Raw genomic sequence first — 25,614 nt, 5'->3', positions numbered from 1 at the left:
GGAGAAGGGGTCCCCTGCGTCACACACCTGTCTGATGAAGGAGATGACCCTCTGGGTGCCATATTTATCCATATCTGGCAAGTTGATCTCGTCACAGAACAAGACCAGCCACTTTCCAAGTTGAACAGGAGCCAGGACGACGCCGTTCGGTGTGCGCCTGTACTCGCAGTAGTGGTCAAAAGTCTTCAGCAGCAGCTCTGGGGTAGTGGCGCTTGAAAAGTTAAGGCCCACGACCTTCGGACGGACACAAAATGAACTTCTAAGTCCAAGCCCACATTTCAGCCCCAAAGCTTTTGTGTGTACGATCTCTTGACCTTACCTCCATGTCCGGCAAGGCCCGGAGGGCACTGAACAGTGTCATAGTCTTGCCAGATCCAGGAGGGCCGCATAAAACCAGGGGCTTGTGTTCAGCCAGCCAAGTATACAAGAGAGCTTCGTGGCGGACTGTGTCTAGAGTCGGCACGACGACATCTGGGGCTGCTACCTTGTGTGTCTCCACTTCAATCTGAGGCACCTTGGCCTGCCACGGCGACCACTCTCCACTGATGGACACCTACACACAAGATGGGGGTGGGTCACTGTGGCTGCTGTGCCTCCTCCCTTCCAGGACTCACTCATTTTAACACAGCTGAGCTCTTCCAAGATAAGGACAGGACAAACTATTCAACATCCCCTGCTGTCCTGCAAAAGCCAAACTCCTGACAGGCTGCTCCAGGACAAATCCCACTCACCAATTAGAACCAGGGGTAAAGGCTGCACAAGCCTCGCTTACTTCATAATCAATGATGGGGATGTTGGGTGCCGTGGGCAGCGGCACGGTGGTGATCCGTCTGATGTACTCGCCCAGCTCTGCTCTCATTTTCAGACGGCTGTCTCCAGACAGGGACCAGAGGATGGCATAGACCAGATAGCGCTATTGAAAAAACGGTAATTGTTATGAAATGGGAACAAAATGGAAGACAGAGACGGCAGAGCTAGCTTTGGAGCCTCCTTGGACAGTGGTCTGTACCTCTCTTAGCCCCTGCCTGCCCGTGAAAGCTTGACCTTCACCCAGGAAACCGCACACTCAAATGGCATAACGTTTTGGAACTTCTCAGACTCCTAGCTGCCAGGACGTCCCCTCACCTGAATGTAGCGTTCCAGCTGCTCAATCTGCATGGGGAAGTCGGGATGGTTGGCGTTGTACTGTGCCACGTTGCGGCAGGCCTGGTGCAGCATGGAGAAGAGCGAGCCGAGGCAGCGCAGGCGGGTCAGGTCCATGATGTGCTCCAGCTTGAAGGCATGCTCCAGGGCCTTGGTGACCAAGCCATTGGACGTGAAGTACGGCTGCATAATCGTGGCTGCATCTCTTTGAATCTGAAACAAAGAACCAAAATGTACGGCAACCACTTCAAAATGCTGGAGGAAGCCAGCACCTGAGAGGCTCAGGCAGAAGGCTATGAATTCCAGGCCAGCCTGAGCTATACAGAGACCCTGTCTTTAAAACAAAAGGTTGGGGGCTTCATCTATCGTAACCTAAGTCTGCAGGAGGGTCATGTGACCTGGTGGTTCCTCAGGGATGCTACCTTTCACCCACTAACATGGATAAGGGCACTCATTCATCAATTACAAAAAAAAAAAAAAAAAAAAAAAAAAGAAGTAAATCAAAGAGCACTTTCAATTTTTTCCTCACTTTGTTTTTTGTTTGTTGAGACAGGGTTTCTCTGAGGACCCTTGATTGTCCTCGAACTCACAGAGATCCATCTGCCTCTGCCTCCCAAGTGCTGGGATTAATGGCATGTGCCACCACCAGCCTTTTCTCATTTTTAAAATTACCTCGTTTTGTGTGCGCATGCGTGCGTGCGTGCATGTGTGTGTGTGTCATAGCATACAGTAGAGCGTTCACCCACTATGTGGGATCCAGAGATGGAGCTCGGATCAAAGGGGACAGGAGCAAGTGTCTTTACCAGAGTCATTTCACTTTCTCCCTTTAAGTTTTAACTTTTGTTCCAGTAAGTTTACTCAAAAGCTGTTGTAAGACAATCCTGCCCACTTAAAACTCTACCAAGTGCTGGGTTTCCCACTCCCACCCTCTTGGACCCAGACCCGTGGCCCCTCAGAGAACAGGTCATCTGCAAACTATGGACCCCTCAGAGAACAGGCAGCCTGCAGACCCGTGGGCCCCTCAGAGAACAGGCGGCCTGCAGACCTGTAGCATTGGAGAAGCGGCCTCTTCGCCCTCGTCTTCTTTGCCTTTTCGCCTCCGCTGTGCCTCGTCCTCCCCTTCATCCAGGGGGATGCTGCGCAGCCTGGCCAGGAAGTTATTGAAGATCATGTCTGTGCTCAGCACATCCTCACTGAACCACACCATGCCGCAGCGCGACACTGTGGCCAGGGTTGCGTATTTCAAGTCCTGCACTTCAAACATTATTCGTACCTTGGAGGAAGAATTAGGCAAATTTAATGATACAAATTTGGTAGAAGCTTGAATATTGAAATTCCTTTACCTATATGCACAATTAAGAGTATTCTAAATTTTTTGCACTTTTTAAAAAACCCTACAATTCTACGATACTCATAGCCTCTCTCCTTAAGAAGCTGGGTAGGAAACTACGCCTGGTGTGACATTCCTGGTGCATGGGGGCCCAGCTGCCTCAGGAGGTGCTGTCATGGACAGCCTCAGTGAGCAGGAATCTCCTATAGATATTGCTCCCATGTTCCACACACCCCAAACTCCCCCACCTCAAGTACAAGCACGGTCTATCTGCACTGACATCCAGTGTTAGGTGTTCTATCCAGATGGCTCGCAGTCAACAGTGGACTAAGATTCTAACCAGAAGGTCAGAGTCCAGACCTTTAACCCGAGTCTGCTATCTCACAAGATCAAGTTATCTGAGCTGCGTCAGAACCCACTGGTCAGTCGGTCACCCAAAGGACCGGAGATTAATGGAGTGCAGTAACAAGCACGCCCTTTAAGACTGAGCCGTGAGCATCACCCCGGACACACACCCAGCTTCTCTCTCTCACAGTGCTTTCCTGCACCCTGCCCTCAGCCGATCTGTGGGTCCCACTGAACTGCAGCCGCAGTCAGCCACCTGGCACCTCACCTGCAGAGACAACTCTAAGACTCCCTATGGATGCTTGGAACTGCGGACAGTCCAAGCCCTGTGTATATATACCAGTCTCCTCCTCCACACGGAGACAAACCTCAACGAACAAACCAGGCACAGAAACAGATTAACAACAGTAAGCAGGAAACAGAAAAATTCTAGGAACAGACTATAAAAGTCTGGTCTACAAAGCGAGTTCCATGACAGCCAGGGCTACACAGAGAAACCCTGTCTCAAAAAACCCCCAAAATAGGTTAGCTCAAACTCCTAAGCTGTTGATCTCTGGAATCCTCCCCTTTAGATGACTCGGGGAACGGAAGTCTTGGGAAGTGAAACACTGACCGCGGGTGGGGCTGCTTCCCAGAACCAGGCTTTGTGTACCTGCAGCTGGTGACTACTCACGTTGGGTGGCAGGCTGAGGCGCTCTCCATTAGGCAGGGTCAAGAGCTTGTTGTCGTCTAGCACAGAGTTCAGGTTCTCCACCCACTCGGGGTCCACGTCACCGTCAAAGACAATCCACTGGCGCTTCTGCAGCTCACCTCTCACATTGTCTATGATCCTGGTGTGGAAAAAATGTACACGGCTTGTTCAAACCAGGACCCCAGATTTAAACGCTTCCCCTCCCACAAACGGACTGTCACTTGTGTGGACTTCCTGAAGAAGATAATGAACACAGTGACTGCAGCGCTTGGGTCCTCCAGTCCTGAGATCTGAACACCCACCACAGTAAACGTACTTTCTCAGCACATGTGTGAAGAGTCCATCGGTCCACTCCCTGGTGTTGGGGTCCAAGGTTCCGTAGAGGTGGTCTTTGCTGATGGCTTTGGGGTCAATTATGTGGGCCACACCCTCCACACCCTCAAGCCTCTCCAGAGCCTTCAGCAGCACACGCCAAGCCATGCTCTTTCCACTTCCGGAAGGCCCAACCATCATCAGGCCATGGTTAATCTGGGTGATCTGATAGAGCTGCAGAACCTGCAGGGCCAGAGGTCAGCACTGAGACCACCAGGGGAAGAGAGACTCTGCAGCCAATTCTGCTGACAGTGAGCAAGAAACACATCCTCTGGATGCCTAAGAGCCTGGAAACTCCAAGAGATTAAGGAGACCACATGTCAAAGACATTTCTAAAGCAGGCAGAAGTCTGGGCCAGTGGAATAGATGCTTGCCAAGCTTTCTCAGTATGGGCATATCCAAAGACCAGCCAAGGATGACAAGGTCAGAAGAAGGGTTATTAATCTGATATAGAACACTCAGGTCAATATACACAGTGGGTATAAATAACAGACCCAGAGGCCAGGAAGAGACTGATTTAGAAAGGAAGCTTGGTTGACTGTCAACTGAGGCTGGTGCCCTGTGGCACTAGGAAATCCTAAGTTGATTATTTAAGGGCATAAACCAATTTCTACCATGATCATACTTTTAGTCAGCATTTTTAGAGTTAGTGCTACATGTGAGAGACATTTCAAGTTTTGCTATCTCTACGTGTTAGTAAAGGGACAATCAGTAAGCCTTGATGAAAGGTCTCCAGAGATGGCCGGGAGCCTGCAGTCCTGGGAGCATCAAGTTATGGTACCTTTTCAACCCACATCCCTCCGACTTCTTCTCCATCGCCGTAAGTCAAGTACATCTCCTGACACACTTTCTTCAGCTCCTCCCGCAGGGCCGTCATCTCCCCACGGTGGTACTGAACTCCAGGGAACACATCCGACAGGAGGCTGAAGAGCAGCGGGATGTCTTCTGCCACCAGCTTGGGCACCATGGTCTCGCAGACACTCTGGATCAGAATCTATGGGTGGGGGTGGAGTGCTGTGAGGCAGGAGCGTGGCTGCTGCCCTAGAGTGCTACAAACTTAGTGAGCAAAACAAAGTAAACAAAGTCACACCACAGAGTCTACTCTACTCTCCCTGAGAACTCCAGGGTACTGGCCTAAGTGTCCTGTGGTCAATTTCAGAACGTGGACAGTTTGAGAAATCCACGGTATACTTGTAAGCTGGATGTGGGGGTGGATACCTATAATCTCAGCAATTTGGATGACGTGGCAGCTATGGGTTCAAGGTTAGCCTAGGTTACACAGTCCAAGCCACACTGGTCTGCAGAGCAAAGGGAAAACAACAGCACCCAGCGTGTACAAACCTCCTGCTCAGGCAGATTCTCAGCGATCTCTCCTTCATCAACCGCTTCCCCCCTTTCTTCTTTCTCCCTCTTTATCTTCTGGATCCTCTCCCTCTTCACATTGCCTGCACTCACGAGCACACTCTTCAAAGCCCGAAGACCAAAGTCATAATGGCTTTGAGAAGACAGCTGCTCATCACAGAGTCTGAAAGAGAAACGTTTTCTTTAAAGACAGCGCCCTGTAGGCAGACACATGTGAAGTCAGGGACTCAGGTGGGCATTGAAAGACTGGGGACCGTGGACAGAACATCAGCCACCAGCTAGAAACGTGTCTGTGGATGGTTCTCAGCTACTCACTTAAAGAACGGGACGATTTTGTTGGCGAGGACCTCAGCAGTCCGGAAGCCCTGTGAGTACAGCATGACCTGGGCGATCAGCTGCCGGTCAGGCTTGGTCATGGCCAAGCTCCGGAACAGCTTCTTGAGGTTGTCAGGGAGGTTTGAGCGGCCTGCGTAGCCTGGGTTCATGGTGATGAAGATAGCCATGTCTGGGCTAACCTTGACCTGTTTGTTCAGCAGCTCACAGGTAATGGGGGCGGAGGCTGGAAGGAGAGGGCGTGAACTTACTAAAGACCCCGGAGAGCGGAGCGGAGAGCAGAGCCACCTGCACGTCTCTGCAGCACCGCTCATCCCTCACTGCCCTGCTGTCGAGAGAGGAGGCTCGGGGGCTGCTCTCAGCAGCCAGGCCCGCGCTCTCTCAGACCCAAGCACAGAGCGGCACCCGTCAGGCACCGGAGGCAAGCCGCTCCCTAACTGTGCGAACATGCTGAATGTGGAGATCAGACAGTCAGCTCCTCTCAGCATCTGCTCAACTTAGGAAACAAAGCCTCCGGCCACCTCAACCACTGAGTGTTTACTGTGAGAGACCGCAGGGCGGCTGACAGTTTACTGTGAGAGACCGCAGGGCGGCTGACAGTCCTGTTCGCTTCAGGCCTGGGAGACTCTTTCTAACACAAGTTGCTCTAACTGTGCAGTAAAGGTAAACCAAAAAGGCTAAAGTAGGCACAGACAGGGAGACCCTCATGGCAGCCTAGAGCACATCTTCAGGCACCAGGCCTACCGCTGGGAAGCTGGATGCAAGAAGCAAAGCTGGCCCAGAGTCTTCCAGGGCAGCTGTCCCTACGCTCACAGAGGACTCACTCCACAACCAGATGGTGGGACACTGAGGCACAACAGGAGGCTGGCTTCTCAGTGATGCCGGAAGGAAAGGGCCCCTGAGGGCCACGGTGGGATTCATGTGTGGAAGGGAATGGGCTGTGACCTTGGCCTTGCAGAGGATGCCCTGCTCCAGGACTAGGAACTGGTACTGTTGCTGCCCAGCACTAGGAAACAAAACCGATCTCAAACCACCCAGCCCCTCATACCAATCTCCAACTGCAATCGCTACACCCGCTTGTCTGTGGGAGTAAGTTGTCAAAGCACACAGCTCCCATCAGACTTCCCTCCACCTCCTCAGCGACAAACCAAACCAAACCCCCCCAGAGAAGTCTTACTCTTATCATAGTTGGGGTTGGAGTGCTCCCGGAGTGCCTCTTGTATGCACTGCACCTGCTGGGACACGGCCGAGAGCATCCGCTCCTCCAGGCGGTTAAACTCATCAAAGCAGCCCCAGGCGCCCACCTGGCAAAGCCCCACAAAGATCCGTCCCATCGCCTGGAATGGAAGGAACCACAGAAGCTTAAGCCATTTGTGATGGACCGAGTTGTATCCTTTCCCAAAGTCACCCTTCAATGTCCTAACCCCCAGTGTTATTATTGTACGTGGACACAGGCCCTACAGGAGGTGAATGAGGGAGACATTACTCAAAGAACTGGAGTTTTTTTTTTTGTTGCTGTTTTTTGTTTGTTTGTTTGTTTTTTCAAGACAGGGTTTCTCTCTATAGTTTTGGTGCCTGTCCTGGATCTCACTCTGTAGCCCAGGTTGGCCTCAAACTCACAGAGATCCGCCTGCCTCTGCCTCCTGAGTGCTGGGATTAAAGGTGTGCACCACCACTGCCCAGCAGGACTGGAGTTTTTTTTTTTTTTTTTTTTTTTGGTTTTTCGAGACAGGGTTTCTCTGTGTAGCTTTGCGCCTTTCCTGGAACTCACTTGGTAGCCCAGGCTGGCCTCGAACTCACAGAGATCTGCCTGCCTCTGCCTCCTGAGTGCTGGGGTTAAAGGCGTGCGCCACCACCGCCCGGCAGGACTGGAGTTCTTATAAGTTACCAGAATCCACTCTTCCCGCCCTCCCTTGCCCTCGACACACACACAGAAGAGGGCACATGCTCAGACGGTGGGCAAGCAGCATCTGCACACACGGAAGAGGAGCCTTACTGGGAGCCGACTATCAAAACCACGTGGGTTTCCAGGCTCCAGAACTGTGGGGAGGCATCTCTGGTGTGCAGTCTTTGGCAACTGTAGCTGACTTGTCTAACCCTGCGTAAGGCACACCTTTCTGAGACCTTTAACTACTCCCTTCAAATGAGAACACTGTCTACCTCCCAATGCAAACACTCAGTGAGTCATTCTTCATTCACAAACAGCATCACCATTACAAAGACGTGCTGAGAAATGCATGTTCCATCCTGTGTCAATAACACCCCTCTGACAAAACCGTTGTTTTATTTTATCACTTTGTTAGCAAAGAAAATCGTTTGCATAATAGTCACTTTTTCAGACACAGACACTAAGCATTAGCTGGCAAAGTACCCCCTCCAGTGCTGGAGGTGTAGCATGGGGCAGAGCACTTGGCTAGCATATTTAAATTCTGGTCTTGACCCCTGGTTGGGAAGGGAGGATAGATACTGCTACAGACGACTGTGCATGCCTGCCAGCCCAGCTGAGATAGAATTATGAGTTCCAGGCCAGCCTGGACCACACAAGGAAACCCAGTCTCAGATACATAAATACACAAACAGGCAATGGCCATTTTAGACAAACAATAATGGTTAACTTTGAGACTATGAAGGTCAAGTTGACGTCAATGTGTGTGTTGGGCTCTGCTGCAGTTCAGAATAGCACCAGGTAAGGCATGTAGTACTGAGCTTTTGAGAGGGGGAGCTTAATGGTTTTAGATGCTGTGAAAAAAAAGTCTTACTTGGAAATCGAAGGTCTCATCACAATTGAAGACCAGGACAAAGCGCCCCAGCTGATGGCCAAGGGCTTTGACGGACTCAGTCTTCCCAGTTCCAGCAGGTCCTGTTATTTGAAAGAAAAGCAATTTAGTCCATTACCTAATTGGTAGCAAATCCTTAGCTTGAAGAGAGCCATACATTTATTTTGAAATTCAGATGTAATAAATACAAGGAAATTAAAGATTTTAGAATGTAGAAACAATGGAATGTAGAAAAGCACCCCAACCATCAGCTTAGTGTATAAAAATGACACCTGCCCCGACCCCATCTGTCCAGTTTGTGAAATAACTTACCAAATGGAGAGCCCCCAAGCCTGGCCTCCAAGGCCTGTGTCATTGTCAAATAGCAGCGGTCAGTGAGGGGTGTCTGGACCAGCTTGTCCTGAACGCCCAGGTACTCAAAGCCATAGTTAAACTTGGCGTTTGCCATCTGAATGGATAGCTGCTGGAGCACGTCAGTCTGCTTAGGGTCAAAGTAAAACCGCATCTGGCTGAGCCATTCAAAAGACTTGGCGTTGTCGATTTTGCTTTTGATCAAGGATCTGGTAACATCTCTTTGGTGAACCAACTCTGTGATCTGAGGAAGTAAAAATTTGCCACAAGTTAAAGTAACTTCTGCAGACTATCTGTTAAGTTTACATTAGGATTTAGGCTGTTACAGTGACTAGCAGCAAATATTCCAAACCCCAACAGAACTTCACCTGTAGGGACAGTGGAAATGTCATCCACATATCCACACAACAGTATCACAGACTCAGAGCTACAGAAAACACAAAAGCCAAAAACCTACTGTAAGCAACAGCCCTGTGCAGCTGAACGAGACAGAGCAGCTTTCTCATGTCTACCCCACAGGCTGCCCACTTCGTGCCACCAGGCTGCTGCAGTCACCCCATTGGGGAGTGTACACCCTCAAAAAGCTGGTCACTTTCTTCCTCCCATCTAGGCACCCGACACCTCCATAACACATCATCCTTTTGTGGGGGTATGTACGCATGTGTGCACAGAGGCTGGGGTCAACTCTGGGTGTCACTTTTCAGGGGAATCCACCTTTATTGTTTGAGCAGTTTTTCCAGGACCCGGGGCACTGGAATGCAGTGCAGCAAGCATTTTACCAACCTAGCCTTCACCAAGATTCTCTTTAAAGAGGAACAGAGAACCAAAGACTGAATGCCTATGTCTGCATGTAAGCCAGGTTGGCCTAGAATTCCCGAGTCTCCTGCCTCTACCTCCCCAGTGCTAAGGTTACAGGTGTAGACCACAACTCCCAGCTTACTTTTCTTTTATACAAAAAGCCCATTAATTTTTTTTTTTTTTATTTATGTGCATGGGGAGTATGTGCACATGAATTCAAGGGCCTAGAGGTCAGAGATCTCCCTGGAGCTGAGGTTACATGCAGCTGTAAGCCACTGGGAATCGAACTCAGGTCCTCAGCAAGAGCAGTCTGTGTTCTTAACCACTGAGCCATCTCTCCAGCCCCCAAAAGGTCCATTTTTAAGCCTCTTTTCCTTTCACTACTTGAGCTGCGAGTTAAGAAGGGGCTCAGGCATGAGGCTCACCAAGTGCTCCAGCTTCCGTCTTCGGAGAGGGGGCTGCTCCATGAGGACAGAGTCTGCTAACACGTTGAGGGTGACCTCCACATTGCTCAGCACGGACTGTAAGGGGGCCACATCACCACCTCCCCCGACGCTGCTTAGCGCATTCTCCACGTTTTCAGACCAGGCTATTTGGGCTGACAATACCACTAACTGGGCCTGAAAGAAACAAGACAGCAGATCCACAGGGTCATTTTTTTGAGATGGGGTATCACTACACTGTTTGGGGTAGTCTTCCTGTCTCGATTCCCCAAAGAGCTAGACTACAGGTGCCATTGCCCAGTTCCCAAGGGGTCATTTTCAAGTCAGTCAGCGCTTCTATCTTCAGCCTGCCTGCTTCTCTTAAATATTACCTGGTATTTATCAATCCAAGTAATATAGGTATTTGGGTCAATTGAGGTTGCTTTTCCAAAAATCTCCACTTCTGTAACGGACTCTGCCAGAAGTTTAGCCAGGGTGACTCTCATTTCCTTTTCCACCAGAGTGAGCCACTCATTGATTTTGGGGTGTTCAGTGATGGACACTGGAGTTTTAAACATAACCTGAAGATAAAAAAAAACATGTCAAGAATTAAGAGTGCAAGTATGTGAGAGAAGTTTCTGAGTCACAGTCATTTTTTTTTTTTTTTTTTTAGTTTTTTTTTTTAGTTTTTTGAGGCAGGGTTTCTCTGTGCAGCTTTGCACCTTTCCTAGATCTTGCTCTGTAGACCAGGCTGGCCTCGAACTCACAAAGATCTGCCTGCCTCTGCCTCCCGAGTGCTGGAATTAAAGGCGTGCACCACCACCGCCCGGCTCTGAGTCACAGTCATACTACCTACCTCCTCTCCTTCTCGAGATGAAATGCCAAGGACCACAGAGTTGTCCTCATTTAAGATGATGCTGGAAACGCCAGCGAACATTTTCTTGAAGTGCTTCTGCAACTTAGCGACATTCTTGCTATTTCCAATGATTTCAAGCAGATCTTCGTCACCCACAAAGTAGAACCTGAAATCAATACAACCCAGCGGCTACTGCCTGGTGTACAGAGGGTGACTGAGCAAATGCTCAAGTACAGGAGAGGCAGCTGGAAGGAAGACCCCCAGCCTGAACTCAGCTCTCCTGCAAACACCTGCCAGGGCTCGGCCAGAAACATGTTACAATAAGACTTGGAGGAGTTCAACGTCATTCACCAAAGTCATTTTGACAGCATCTGCTCCACTCACTCTAAGCAAATTCCTTGGAAAGGAGGAGAGGCCACTCAGGAGACAGCAGGGCTAGACCCTGGAGTGAGCAAGTGGCTTGGCAGGAAAATGAGCTTAGTGAACTGGGGTGGAAAACTGGGAGTTTGGGAGCATTAGAAACCAGTGCTTCGAGGCAGAGGACTCAGTCAGTGACTTGGTCACCAGAATCCTCGACATCAAAGCTGAGTGACACCAGGAAAAGGGAGCAGAGCCCAGTTGAACTTGGCTCTCTCAGCTTACCTGGGGAAAGACGACCGCTCTCGTTCTAGGTATTCCCCCAAGGCTTTCTGGATCTTTCCGAGCAGGTCTGCCAACCGCTCCAGAGACCGCTGTACTCCCTGTATGTTCAGAACATCCATCACAAGTGGAGACTTGGAGACTTTTTTCATCAGAGCCAAAAACTCTGTGCTGATACTAGAGAACAAAGGAGAGCGGGTCAGCCTTTGCAGGGGCTCCTCAGCCCTGCCAGTGCCTGATCCTGCTGGAGCTGTACCTCTGGAAGCGCTGGGTTTCCACGGGCAGCAGATGTTTGATGTCCGCACTGCCTGTGAAGATGCCCTCCAAGTAGACCCAGCGCCTCTGCACATCAATCCACACGTCGAAGAGGGCCATGATCCGGTTCAGCTTGTCTTCCCAGCTCAGGGCATCTTCTTCAAACACCTGGTGGGTACACAGGCGGGCAGAGCTCAACCTTTCCCCCCAAGGACATGCCAAAGGTGATGGGAAATTGCAATCAGGATCCCATCAAGCTGTCTGACCCACATTTTACATAAGCAGACACTTAAGGTGTAATCCCAGTTGCAGAAGAGTGCCCCGGCAACGAACCTTATAGTATGGAGAGAGCTTCATGGCGGACACGCTGTTGATGTGCTCCTTGACCTTGTTGAAGAGATCATCCCAGCCTCGGATCAGGCGGCACTTGTTCTGATAGTTGACTAAGTCCAGTTCGTATGTATTCCACACTTCCCGTATCTGAGTGGAGCCAGGAAGAAGCCATTACTGGCACAAATCAGCACTCAGCATTTGTAGGCACCAAACATTGGGGACAGAGATACATAGATGCCAACGCCTCGTTTTACAGTCAAATCCATCAACAGCCTGACACCCACTCCCATCACTTGCCTGCTTCAAAAATTCCTCCAAAGCCATCTCCCCTTGTGCCACCAGCAGTACATCCTTGACAACAGCTTCATTCTTCTGGAGGTCAACATCCCAGATCTGGCCCAGGGTCAGCTCAGAAACCACCCAGTTCACGTGAAGCCTCTTCATCAGCTGTTTCCAATGCCGGTCTTTAAGCGCCTCAGACTTCAGTTCAATTACCAGCATGTTAATCTGTGCAGGGCAGACAGGATGTGAGCAGTGTCCTCTGAAAAGACACCCAGTACCCGGAGGGAGAGTCACCTACCTTCATGTAGCCTTTCAGCAGCCTCTGAACAAACTCATAGGAGGCGTACTGCCGAAGCCGCGCAGGGAAGTTCTTCAGCTGGTTCAAGAGGCCATCTAAGTTCTGTCGAAGCTGTTAGGAGACACAAGAGAATGGAGTTTCTCTCTCTCTCTCTCTCTCACACACACACAAACCAACATCAACAACACTGTATGGCCTTTTTTTTTTTTTTTTTAATTTCCTTCTGATACCTGGTCTCATGTATCCAAAGCTAGCCTTGAACTTACAAAGGCCCCCCTGACTCGAGCAGCCGGAGTTCTGGGCACTGAACCTAAGGTTTTGTGCAGGCTGGGTGAGCACTCCACCTACTGAGCTGCAAGCTTTGGAATGGCTCTAAGACAAGGTTCACGTCAGTCTCGATGAATCATATAAATAACACGTAAGGACATAAGTGACAGCTTGTGAACTTGCAAAGTTCTTTCTGTGACTGCTAATATGTAGACAGACTCAGACATCCACTTCAACAAGTTACCTTACGAGGCTGAACTGAGACCCATGGTTGCTCCTTCATTTGATCAATTTGTTCCCAGACCTTAGAAAGCTCTGACCAAACACCTTTGAGGTCCTGTAATTCCTCCAAGGCCACCTGTGATTGAGAACAGCAAGGTAGTTAAATTGGGGACATTAGAGCAGCTTACAAATCAGCAACAAAAAGAAAAACCACCTTAGCATCTGCCAGGGCCCTTCGGATGACCAGGACGGTGGCAGAGCCTAGTGGAGCAGGTCTCCAGACTGCACTCACGGGTCCTTACCTGTACACGCTCTTCACTGCCACTGAGGAGTCCCGTGTCTGTCAGTTCCAGCGCTTCCTTGGCCTTTGCACATTTCTCTCTGTCATCCTTCAGCCGGCCAAACTTCCCTTCGTATATGGTCAGGGCCTGAAGAGCCTCCTCGGGGCGCAAATTGCCCTGGAATAGCCAGAGCACAGAGAGTGGCAGGACTGTCCCAGGAGAGGGCCCTGGGCTTAAAGATGTTGGAGGGCCAACAGGGACAAGACAGGAACCACATCTCCCCATGATGCATGCAGCTAGCTGCTGCCTTGTGAACCTTGAGCTGTGGGGAACAAATTCTAAATTCTGAGCATGTCTAAGGGCAGTTTAAAAACAGCAAAACAAGTTTTAACCATCTAAAAACCTCTCCTGGGGGGCTAGAGGGACAGCTCAGTGGTTAAGAGCACTGGCTGCTCTCTTCCAAAGGACCTGGGTTCGAGTCCTAGCACCAAAATGGCAGCTCACAACTGTCTCTGACTCCAGTTCCAAGGGATCTGACACCCTCTTCTGGCCTCCAGAGGTGCTGCATACACACGGTGCACAGACAGACATGCAGGCAGAACACCCACAGACATTAACTAAACAAATACCAATACCTGACTGAAATGACTATCCCTCTGGGTAAACAGATGGCTGCCCTGGCTTTCCCACTTACTATCTACAAACACCCAGGGCATCCACACACTAGGTAGGATCTCTACCAGGTCTGTTTCCAGCCCCTCACTTTCTATTGCTACTGCTTTTAGCTTGCTATGCTGCCCTAAACTCACACACTCAGGTGATCCTCTGCCTCAGCCTACAGGACTGGCTGCCAGCCCAGCCTTTTAATTACAGAGGGCAATCCCATCTTTAGTTCTGGAAAGCTAAGCCCAGCGGGGTTTCCCATTCCTGACAGCAATAACCCATGCTATGCTGCAGGCGGGCAGGCTTAGCGACGCTCACCGTGACGGGTTTGGTCTTCTCCCAGTCTGTCAACAGATCGGTGGTGCGGCTTTCCACAGCTCGGTCCTCCTGCACGATCTTCATTTGCAGGTTTGCCACCTGTTGCTGAATGGCAGAGTCCTTCCGGCGCATGATGTCATTGAAGGCCCCCCACTCACCCTCGATGTTGTCAATGTAAAGCCAAGAAGGTGGGAACTGGAACCTTTGTTTTTCCAGCAGCCGCTGCCCATTGCGGTAGAGCTTTGAGAGTTAAAAGATCATGTTTTTGTTTTCTATAACCACAGGAAAACTGCTGCCAAAGTCCCAACAAGAGAGAACACCCCACCCCACCCCACGCCCGCCCAGAACCACAGACCACGGCATCTGCTCTTCCACAGCTGTCCACCTGCAGATTACTGTGGTCAGAGTGACGGTGTAGAGCCTGGAGTGGCCGCCAGTTACCACACCTAACAGCACCCAGGGCCACAGAGCCCCTGCGCTGTGTGCCTCATCCCTTACCCTAAATTACAAGAGAACACTCCACTCCTAAGTTCTCGAAAACAGTCAGAGGTTTGGGCAGACAGTGCCTCTCAAACCTAACTGTGCATGACAACCACCCAGAGCCTTTCAAGGGCAGACTCCTAGGCTCCACTGCACGCTTTTTCTTCACATGCATTTAGGGGGTGTGTGGCAGGGAGCACATGTATGGCAGCATGTGCTCGGAAGGCAGAGGACTTGTGGAAGTCGGCTCTCTCCTTTCACCTCGTGGTCACCAGGCTTGGCAGCAGGTGCCTTTACCCACTCAGGCACGTCTCTGCTCCCAGCAGCCTCTTTTCTGAGACCAGATCTTGTTATGAAGACCAATCTGGCCTAAACTCACAATCCTCTTGCCTAAGCCTCCCAAATGCTGGACTGCAGGTGTGTGACTGCAGGTGTGTGCCACCACACCAGGCTTGCCACAGTGCATTCTAACAAGCACATCTGGTGGTCATGGCACACATGGTGGCTTATGGCCCACTGTAAGAAACGCTCCTCAGGTGCTGAGTCCCTCAGAACATAAGATATTAACAGCTAATCACGGGTCAAACGTGAGAACTCACTTCCACTTGCTTCTCAAACTGCTTGATCTTGCGTTTTAGAGACTGCACATAGGTGATGAAGGTCACTGCGTCAGAGGTACTGGCCGTGTCCACAGAGTGCTGCTCCAGCTCTTGGCGAGACTGTTGGAGAGAAGGCCATATTTTACCATGGGACCAGGTAAACCTGCAGCCGCCAGTTCCCTGCGCAGCATCCCCACTCCTCACCTTTGAGATCTGGGAATGGAATTCCGTCATGTTGGACCCCAGCATCTGCCCAAATTTGCTGAGCACCTCCTTATGCCAGGAGTCATACTTCAAGTTCACCTTGGACTGGACCTGCAGGTGAAGTGACACACACAGCCCTTGTCACTTCTCTCCAGTGCAGAGCCACACACCAGTGCAGCTTTTCCAGTCTCCTGACACCGCTGGAGAACAAGCCACGCTCACCTTGCCGTAATCGATCACCACAGGTCCAAACTCTTTCTTGGTCTCTGCGTTGTCGAAGGTCCCTCTGGCCTTCCTTATCTGGACCAGGAGGGCCTGCCACTTGTTGAGGTCTTCCCCAAGCCTGTTGTAGATGTTCTCCGCCTGCATGTCCCATAAGCACTGGTACTGAAGCCAGACCTGCAAAGAAGGAACACGCCCGATTCCAGCTGCTGTTCTGTAGACCACGCATATACTAGCAACACTATGCCACAGTCCAGAGTCACGTTTTCATGCCATTAGAAAACCTCACTTCGGTCTCAGAACTCATACAGCAAAAGGAGAAAATTTACTTTGCTTGAAAACCAGAGTTAAGACCCTACTTGGCTTTAAAATAAGGAAATCGGCCGGGTGGTGGTAGCAGCGGCGGCGGCGGCGGCGGCGGCGGCGGCGGCGGCGGCGGCGGCGGCGCACGCCTTTAATCCCAGCACTGGGGGGGAGGGAGGGGCAGAGGCAGGCGATCTCTGTGAGTTCGAGGCCAGCCTGGGCTACCAAGTGAGTTCCAGGAAAGGCGCAAAGCTACACAAGAGAAACTCTGTCTCGAAAAACCAAAGGAAATCATGAGGTGTGATGGTGCACAACCTTTAATCCTAGCACTGTGAGGCAGAGACAGGTGAACTCTGTGAGTGCAAGGCAAATCTGGTCTACAGAGTGAGTTCCAGACCAGCCCACGCTACATGGTAAGACGCAGCCAAGTGTGGGGACACACATGTATTGCAGCTCTCAGGAGACAAAAGAATTCCAGGGTCTAGGTCAGCCTGGTCTACAAAGCAAGTAACTCCAGGCCAGCCAGGGCTAGAATAAGGAGTGAGACCCTGCCTCCAAATAAAAAAAAACACATAGAAGATAGATAATAAATAAATAAATAAAGCAAGTGTTGCCCAATGGACCATACTACCTATTAAGACCTTCCCAGTATTTTTTCCTTCTTTCTTCCTTTTTTGGTGGTGCTGGGGATTGAACCCAGGGCCTCTAGCTACACCCCAGCCCTTCTCTCATCCTCTTGCATGTCTAGAATAGAGTATCCACTGCATTGGGAGGGAGTCAAGAGCATTTTACCTTAACATACTGCTCAACTTCAGTCACAATGCCCATGACCGCCGAGTATGACTCTTCCAGGGCGACAGGGCCATCGGGCATGCGTGTCAATGCATTCCGATAGAACTTCTCTTCCTCAGTCAATTCATAATGCACGCCCACCTGACCAACAAGAGCAGGATACAAATATTAAACAGTGCACACAATGTCAATCTCAGTCACCTTTATTTACTAAAAATGACTAAAAGTCACCATCAAAAGATTATCTTTTAAGAGATAATATCCACTTTCCCTAGGCACAAGTAACAAGATGCCTGATTATATTTAACTCATTAAACCAATAAAGGGAACACTAGAGTAACCACAAGCTGGAAAACATGGAGACACTAATGGCACAGGGTAAAGAATGCAAGGAGCCCTTGGTTCATCTGAACTGCCTGAGCACCTCCTACACGTTAGGCCTCAGTCTAAGTACAATAAACAGACACTCCCACTCCCATGAAGTCAGATTCTATAGGAGGATCAAGACAAAGAACACCCATGTACAGAGTGTCAGATGGGAAGCAAGTCTGTGCAGAATGAGTAGGAAAGAGATAGGACAGGGATTGGTCATGCTTTACTTAGTTTTTGTAGTACAGGGATTGATGCCAGATTGACCAGAGTCAGTCTGCACGGTTGAGCGCTAGCAAGAGTTCAGTGAGGCCTGAGCAGAGCCAGGAGGGGAGAAGCAGAAATTAAGGTCAGAAAGGCAAAAAGGTAACTATGGGCCCAACAAGCACCAGGACTGCCTCTTTCCACAAGAGAGGCGGCAGGCTGTGAGAGGAGCCACAGAGGAGCAAAGGCAGGCAGGTTTGCTCCGTAAGCGAAGACTAGTTTTAGGGAGCAGAGGCAGGGAGAATGGCAGGAGGAAACATTAGTAACCCAAGAAGATGGTGGCACCTCGGACAGAGTGGGAACAGGGACTGTGGGGAAACAGACCAGGGTGAACTTTAAAGACTGTGATGACAGACGTCACAGCTAACACATGGTTTCTGGACTGGGTGGAAGGCAGGCCCAGAGAGGAAGAGTACAGCAAGAGGGCACCAAGTCATGGCTGTGGGACAGTGCGGTGATATTTCATTTGTGCGCTAATAATAAAGCTTGCCTGGAGATCAGAGGAAAAAGACAGCCATTATATTAAACAGAAGTCAGGCAATGGCAGCACACGCCTTTATTCTTATCACTCGGCAGGCAGGCATGTGTCTGGATCTCTGTGAGTTCAAGGTCATACTGGGGAACAGAGCCAGGCATGAAGACACACACCTTTAATCCCAGCACCAACCACAGAGGTCTAGAGGTCTGTACAGACAGACAGGAAGTGACAGAGCTGGGCAGGAAGGGGAAGAGGGGCTGAGAGAGCAACAGAACAGAAAGGCAATAGGCGTGGATATACAGGAGTAGGTCTCTTCGGAAGCTGTGGAGTTGGTGGGGTGAGGTTAGCTTTCCCTATTTTTCCCTGATCTCTCAGGTTTTCACCCTTATATTTGGCTCCGTGTTTTTATTTAATAAGACCATTTAGAAATTCATCTACAGGACAAAACAGAAATGGGAAGCAGCAACTGCAGAGATGGGCCTGGGCTCTGGGTAAGGTCAGGTTGTATGTGAATGTGGAGAAGGCTGTGTCAGAGCAGAGCTGGTTGGAGGGTGCTCAAGTGTCTGAGTATTAGTGTCGAGAAACAGGCAAGCTTTCATTTGTCAGTGTGGAGAGAAACAAGACAATGCAAAGCCTTAAACACAGAATAGGACAAGGAGGATCACAAAAATGATAATGTAGATGCCTGGGACAGAAACCAAAATTCATAGCATGGTTTTGATTAGCTGAGCAAAACATACTCAAGGACCAGGGAGATGGCTCAGTAGGCACCTGAGGCCAAGCCCATGTCTTGAGTTCAATTCCCAGAATGAACCTTACAAGGTGGAAGGAGATATCTGACCTGCAAGTTGTTCTCTGACCTTCACAGAATTTCTGTGATAGGTGAAAAAGTGTGTGTATGCACAAACACACCCCAAATAACTGTAACTAAAACAACAACAACAACAAAAACAAATAAGCCCTAGAAGAGTGACATTTATGCTCAAAGTCATGGGGGGAAAAGGTGTGTTTTGGGGCTGGAAAGATGGCCCAGTAGTTCTGAGCACTGGCTGCTCTTCCAGAGGACCCAGGTTCAACTCCTAGCACCCATGCGGCAGCTCAAGACTGTACCTGCAGTTCCAGGGGTTCTAATACCCTCACACAGACATACAAGCAGGAAAAAAAAAAAAAAAAAGACAATAAACATAAAAATTAAAATTGAAAAAATAATAAACTTGTTTATTTATTTAAATTGTAAAGGGTGTGGTTCTAGCATAATTACTAAGTTCTAGAACAGACTGTATGGCAGAGCTGTGGAACCTGGCTAGAATTATGGACAAAAAGGTCTTTCAGGTTTTCCTCTGGCCCTACAAGTATACCAGGAAGACTATAATCTACGATTGGCTTTAGACTTGTCGGTGGGGAGCTACAAATGGAGTGAGAACAGCGACGTACTAATAAATAAGGCTGCAGATAGGAGCTCGTGGTTCCCACTTCTGCACGTGCTTGAAAATTTCTCTAAAGTAGAAGGTGGGTGTGGCCATCCCAGTATTCAGGAGGCTGAGGCTGGTGGTCAGCTAGGACTGTACGGTGAGACCCGATGTCCAAAACCAAACAAAATAACAATGGGGTAGAGAGGAAAACAGGAGGACTGGGGTTATCAAAGGAGTTCATGGGCCAGGCATAGTGACAGGTGCCTTTGACACCAGAGCCCAGGAGGCAGAGCCAGAAGAATCTAGATGAGTTCGAGGCCAGCCTGGTCTACAGAGTGAGTTCCAAAACAGCCAGGGCTACACAGAGAAACCCCGTTTGAAAAGAAAAACCAAAGAAGCTCATGGAGGAAACTTTGAGGAGATGAGGGAGACTGCAAATGCCAAGCTTTCCCTTAGAACACGGGACCTGTACATGAAAAGACATGTACAGGGCTTGTTTAATGACACATCCTGAGAAGTAGCATCCGAGTCCAGGTGAGACCTGGTCAGAGGGCACATGCTTGGAGCCCCTGGATGCTTACCTGGTACCTCTGACTCTGGATCCTGGGCAGGGACAGCACAACCATCTTCCAGGCGAACATCTCCTGGTATAGCTTGTACCTGCACTCTTCGATGGGTGGATTCAAATAGATTACCTGGTTTGTTATTCTTAGCTCATGAACAACGTTCTGTTTAAAAAAAAAAAAAAAAAGTTTTGTTTTTACTCAGCAACATATTTTAATAAAATGGTTTTGATTCTTAAAAATCTTCTTTGTCTAAATGATGACATCTTTGGTTAGAACCACAAAGTCTGTCATTTTATCAGATGCTCTCCTGGACCAGTTCACATCTGTCCCTCTAAGATCACAAGAGGCTGGGGACAGGCACTGCTTCATCTGCTCGAGGTGCCCTGGTGCCTGTGTTGGAATCCACATGCTCAATAGAATGACCTCGAGGCCTGAAAAACTAGTATCTCTGAAGCAGCGGGGAGGTGGGCCCTGCTGCCAGCCATATGGTGAGTGATCCGATCTCCACTGTCTGTGCTACCTCAAGTCAGTACTTCAGGCTAGTTCAGAGTTCCAACTTCATCTCCACTGGCTAATGAATTTATTAAGTCAGACACACGTATTGTTTCACTGGGATACAATATTTTAAAAAGCATGTTTATGGGCTGATGAGATGGTTGAGCTGGTAGAGGGGACGTTGTTAGCCTTGACAACTGAGTTTGACCCCTAGGCCCACACGGAAGAAGGAGAGAACTGACTCCCACTAGGCATCCTCTGATTTCCACAAGCAGGCCATGGTACACATGCTCCTTCCCCAAGCAAATAAATGTAATTTTAAAAATTTACCTAAAGAATGATTTAGGAACAAAGAACTACGGGACTAAAAAGTTAAGAAATTAAGCATTAAAGAAGAAAGAGGAGCCGGGCGGTGGTGGTGGTGGTGGTGCACGCCTTTAATCCCAGCACTCGGGAGGCAGAGGCAGGCAGATCTCTGAGTTCGAGGCCAACCTGGTCTACAGAGTGAGATCCAGGACAGGCACCAAAGTTACATAGAGAAACCCTGTCTCAAAAAAAACCAAAAAAAAAAAAAAAAAAAACAAAAAAAAAAAAAAAAAAAAAAAAAAAAAAAAAAAAAAAAGAAAGAAAAAAAGAAAAGAAAAAAGAAAGAGGAGATGTAGTGGTACACATCCCTAATCCCAGCACTCAGGAGACAGAGGCAAATAGATATTTGTGAGTTCAAGCCACCCTGGTCTACAGACAACCAGGTCCAGAGAGACCTTGTCTCAAAAAAACAAAACAAAACCCCAAAGCAAAGGAAAAGAAAGACAGACGAAGGGCCAGGAGAGCTGGCACAAGCAGTTAAGACCACACACATCCTGATCGTCTGGAGGACCCCAGTTCAGTTCCCAGCACCCACATCAGGCAGCGATGAGCTGTAATTCCAGCTCCAGGCGATATAACACCTTCTTCTGGCCTCTGCAAAGCACATGGCACACATGTACAAAAACATTAATATAAATGAAAATAAAATGTTTTTAAAAAATAGAAAAAAAGATAGAGCTTGTAGTTTAAGAAAGTGCCAATGGCTTCTTCTCTCAGATCAAGACTACTGGTGTAGTTCATTTGGGTGTCCATGCTGTGAGCCAAATGTATAGGTAAATAAACACAAAGAATGCAAACAGGAAACAAGTACAGGGTGCATGGATCACTGCCAAGCAGACACCTTTGGGAGCACACAGTTCCTGCTAACACAATGCAAAGCCTTCAGCCTCCTGCCCAGCATGGGGCTGCTCTGCTGCTGGCCTGGACTCAGACAACTTGTTACATGCAGTTTTTGAAATAGTTTATCACACAGATACTGGGCAAGTAAGAATGCCCTCGTGTATGTTTCTTAAATTAGACTTTGAGTTCTTTATGGCTGCTTTGAAATTATTTTAAACTGATAGGAGATTGCAAAGAAAGTACAAAGTGTTTCAGCAGCTTCACTGACACTGCTGTGTCACCCTGGATCACCCTGCAACCTGAATTTAGTTGTCCTATGTTCTCAACCCTTTCCAACCCAAGGCACTATTTATTTTCCATGACCCTGACACTTTAGGAGAGCTCTGGTCAGATGCTGTGTAGACTGACCATCAGTGTGAGCTTTTATTTCTCTCGTAGTTTCCTGGAGAAAAGCAGGTGTGAAGTGCCTCCCATCACAGGACATTCTAAGCACGTAGTAACACCCACATCACCGGTGGTGCTGTCAGGCTTTTCCAGTGTGAGGGGACTTCTCTGTATACCCGACAGTCCCCAGTCCCAGTGCCAGGAATCCAATCTAGGATTCCCAAATTCTAAACAAGCGCTCTAACACTGAGCTATATCCCTAGACCTTGTCCTCTTTTTGAGACTGGGTCTTACTACATAGCCTAGGACAACCTTGAGCTTGTGATCCTCTTGCCTTAGCTTCTAGAGGTCCTTCCCAAGGGGAGGAACTTGTTTTGCTTATACCCAGGTGAGTGCTGATGGAAATACTCACTTTGATCTTTGGCTCTCCCCCAGGCTTGTGACTAACTTGTGGAGCGTCTGTATCCATGTCAACTTCTGCTTTATCTTCTGCTTGTCCAAGCAGAACCTGGGTCCAAGCTCTGAGTCCAGCTTGCAGACGAACACCCAGGATCCTTTCGATCTACAGAGAAAGCGCAGTCACTGAGTGGCTGCTCTTGCAGGGGAGCTCACAAAGCACGAGAATGAGAAGGTGGCAGGTGTGTCAAAGCCGGGTTTGCAACTGCCATCCTGTCTCCCTTCCATCCCATCTCCAGCCTCATCTCTACCTTTGGGACTTGGCTCCTCAGTGACAGGGAGACTTAACGCCATGTTGTAGAGGCTATTATTTATGATGGAAAATTCACTTTAAGTGCGAATTTGTGGGGCTTGGAGGTAGCTAGCTTTAGAGGTGAAACTAGAAACTGACTGACGATCAAGCCATTTTCCTCAACAAGTAGAAGAAAGCCTTCTCTCTGTCCAGAATGAGGCAAATTTCCTGTGTGACAGACAGGACTTCTGCATGTCTTGGCCACCAGTGTGCCCAAGGCCATCAACACCGCAGGAATGTGAGGGCTGAGGGCCATCCACAGCCTCTGTGGGCTGTTAACTTTCTTCCTACCATATCCTCTGCGTGGAAACCATTTTAAATTTACGGAGAGAACCAGTCACGTTCAATCTGTAACCTCTGCTCTGGCCTCTCCAGCCACTTGTCCTCTCCAAATGCGGTGGTAAGAAAAGTCACTCAGGCCTGGCCTTACCCTCCCACGGCTTTAGGACTCTGGTGTGGAGAGGGCAGTGGTCAGAGAGGGCTGCCCGGAGGGCTGGGGCTGCAGAGTGGATCAATGGTGAGAAAGGCACTGCACTCCATGCCCAGCAGCACCACCGCTGCCACCAAAAGAAGAAAACAACTCAAGTCCTCTGACCAGGAGAGAAAGACCAATGGAAGCTGGCATGTGTCCAGCAAAAGGAGGGGCTCTCCTCTGGGCCTCGACTCCCTGCTCCCAGCTGAGAACCGCAGGGGACAGGGCACAGCGCATTCTGCTGTGGCACTGGCTGAGGGATTCTGGAGGACCAGCCAAGTGAGGATCTAAGGAAATGCTCTGCAGACAACTAAAGGCCGCGGCTAACAGGGCTCACGCCTGCGGGGACAGCAGCAACGGAAAGCGCCCCGGCCGCCAGCCCGCCGGGCTGCCCCGCCGTACCTCCATGTCCAGCTTGTTGACCCAGATGGGCAGGTTGGAATAGGAGTGCAGGTTGAGGTCGTCCACTGCTTTCTGAACTCGGTTCAAGATTTCGGAGAAGGTCTTGTGGTCATACATGCAGGTTTCCAAGGAACGGACTTCCAGGTCTATTTTTTCCTCAATTATCAGGAGATCGTCCACCTGGAGGAGGTGTGTTTAGCATTAAAACATCCACTTGCTCTATGACTTTTACCCTGTTCCCCTCATGAAGAACTCTGCTCACTGAGGGCAGAGAAGTCCCTCCCTCCGTAAACAGCTAGCCCTAGGCGCTGGCGTGAGGATGCGGCTCCCCTGCATGGCCCCGGAGAGGACAGGACAGGACAGCCAGGAACACCACCGGTGTCTTCCCCCCTGCCCTGCTCAGGGAACAAGCACTCCTACAGGTCTGGAGACACCTCTCCCTCTAGCTGTATCGGCACCTGCCTAGGGCCCCCATGTCCTTCTCTAGATTTCTCAGTGTTCCTCACCAGCATCCCCAAAGCCCCAGGAAACGTCTCTCCTCCCGAGCTCCAGCGGCTTTAGCTCCCATTTACAGACTGCTGGGGAGAACCAGCGTTCCCTGACTAGACTCACCACACATGCTGAAGGGTCAAATTAAGTTACCTTCTCCTGGAAGTTGAACACCGTCTCTGCCAGGCGCTGCACGTAGGGGTCGAGTTTGTAGGACTCCCACACCAAGGCAATGCCTTCTGCGATCAAGGCCTGCACCTCCTTTTTCAAGCCGGCCACCAAGAGCGAGATGGTGTTACGCTCCTCCACCTTCTCACAGGTACGTTCGTAAGTGCGGACACTTTCAATCAGTGAGATGGCAAATGGGTAGAGTTGGTTGGCTTGGTGAGCCTTGTTCACAATTGCAAGTGGCACACGGAAGCCAAGCCACTTGAGGTTTCGCACTTCTTTGGACAGAGTTATGATCTCTGGAAGGAAGTTCACCTTCAGCTTGAGCACGTTCCCAGTGCGACCCCGCACACGAGCACTCTCAATGGTGAAGATGCGCCCCGAGACACCAAGGTTGCGCTGCTGAACCTTCCTTGCCCAGTCATCGAAGATCTCCTGGGTGTTGAGCTTCATTCGAAAGCTGTCTCCATCCTGCTTCAGCTTCTGCCCTTCCACGTGGTTCTCCCAGCCTTTGCCCAGGACATCTTCCACTCTCTTCATGTAGGCAGTGAGCTGTCTGTCAATCTGTTTAGCCCAGATGATAGACCCTGACACAGGAGGCAAGTCACGGACATGACTCATTTTACAAGCTTGGCTTTGAGGGTACTGGACCTTGAACTTGTCGTGCAGAGATTCGATGTCATCTTTTACACGCTGGATCAGCTGGGTCTGGTATTCTCGGATGGCCCCTCGGATGTGTGGGCGAACGAACAGTGCATTGAACCTGGAGAAAATCCTAAACATCTCGTTGGCATTCTTGGCTGTGCCGAGCTGATCTCGAAGGCGGGCAGTGATGCGGGTCTCCACACGGTCGATCCTCTCATCGTATCTCTTCATGGCAGCCTCCCAAGCCTCTGTACCTTCTTTGGAAACATCCAGCCCATCCACTTCCTTGACATTCTCATAGGCCAGGTTCACCTCCTCGATAGCATTGGCATCTGCAGCATCAAAGAGGACTTCAGCCACCTTCATGTCTTGGGGTTCAGGTGCCTCTCCCTGGTTCTGTTGTGCAACTGCTGTGACCTAAAAGAAAGATTTGGAACAAAAATATTTGCAAAAGAGGTGAATTCTGTCACTGCAGAGCACAGGGTTACGATGCAGCAGTGTGGCCTTTTAAACCTTCTTTCCTTGATAGTCACAATCCAGCCATGACCGCGCCATACGATCTCCTGGCACACTTTTGT

General features: G+C 49.7%; 1 protein-coding gene across 1 annotated transcript in view; it reads right to left on the bottom strand.

The window, feature by feature from the left end:
- Dync1h1 (dynein cytoplasmic 1 heavy chain 1) overlaps nucleotides 1-25,614 on the bottom strand; it is a 66,950-nt gene that overhangs the window by 26,586 nt on the left and 14,750 nt on the right. Inside the window, exons 8-39 of the mRNA XM_028883808.2 lie at nucleotides 24,377-25,453; nucleotides 23,735-23,914; nucleotides 22,525-22,674; nucleotides 20,043-20,189; nucleotides 16,939-17,079; nucleotides 15,844-16,020; nucleotides 15,622-15,732; nucleotides 15,418-15,537; nucleotides 14,339-14,578; nucleotides 13,379-13,534; nucleotides 13,099-13,212; nucleotides 12,588-12,698; nucleotides 12,305-12,514; nucleotides 12,008-12,154; nucleotides 11,676-11,842; nucleotides 11,423-11,596; nucleotides 10,781-10,946; nucleotides 10,317-10,505; nucleotides 9,928-10,122; nucleotides 8,666-8,948; nucleotides 8,336-8,436; nucleotides 6,754-6,913; nucleotides 5,559-5,802; nucleotides 5,223-5,406; nucleotides 4,663-4,875; nucleotides 3,826-4,064; nucleotides 3,492-3,648; nucleotides 2,189-2,416; nucleotides 1,126-1,356; nucleotides 773-913; nucleotides 320-553; nucleotides 28-234 (exon numbers count right to left, since the gene is read on the bottom strand). Of these exons, the coding sequence (XP_028739641.1) occupies nucleotides 28-234; nucleotides 320-553; nucleotides 773-913; nucleotides 1,126-1,356; nucleotides 2,189-2,416; nucleotides 3,492-3,648; nucleotides 3,826-4,064; nucleotides 4,663-4,875; nucleotides 5,223-5,406; nucleotides 5,559-5,802; nucleotides 6,754-6,913; nucleotides 8,336-8,436; nucleotides 8,666-8,948; nucleotides 9,928-10,122; nucleotides 10,317-10,505; nucleotides 10,781-10,946; nucleotides 11,423-11,596; nucleotides 11,676-11,842; nucleotides 12,008-12,154; nucleotides 12,305-12,514; nucleotides 12,588-12,698; nucleotides 13,099-13,212; nucleotides 13,379-13,534; nucleotides 14,339-14,578; nucleotides 15,418-15,537; nucleotides 15,622-15,732; nucleotides 15,844-16,020; nucleotides 16,939-17,079; nucleotides 20,043-20,189; nucleotides 22,525-22,674; nucleotides 23,735-23,914; nucleotides 24,377-25,453 (6,594 nt within the window). The remainder of the gene's footprint in view (nucleotides 1-27; nucleotides 235-319; nucleotides 554-772; nucleotides 914-1,125; nucleotides 1,357-2,188; nucleotides 2,417-3,491; nucleotides 3,649-3,825; nucleotides 4,065-4,662; nucleotides 4,876-5,222; nucleotides 5,407-5,558; nucleotides 5,803-6,753; nucleotides 6,914-8,335; nucleotides 8,437-8,665; nucleotides 8,949-9,927; nucleotides 10,123-10,316; nucleotides 10,506-10,780; nucleotides 10,947-11,422; nucleotides 11,597-11,675; nucleotides 11,843-12,007; nucleotides 12,155-12,304; nucleotides 12,515-12,587; nucleotides 12,699-13,098; nucleotides 13,213-13,378; nucleotides 13,535-14,338; nucleotides 14,579-15,417; nucleotides 15,538-15,621; nucleotides 15,733-15,843; nucleotides 16,021-16,938; nucleotides 17,080-20,042; nucleotides 20,190-22,524; nucleotides 22,675-23,734; nucleotides 23,915-24,376; nucleotides 25,454-25,614) is intronic.

The sequence above is a fragment of the Peromyscus leucopus genome, chromosome 14, assembly GCF_004664715.2.
Source record: "Peromyscus leucopus breed LL Stock chromosome 14, UCI_PerLeu_2.1, whole genome shotgun sequence".
NCBI lineage: Eukaryota > Metazoa > Chordata > Mammalia > Rodentia > Cricetidae > Peromyscus > Peromyscus leucopus.
This window is presented reverse-complemented; position numbering and strand designations above follow the sequence as displayed.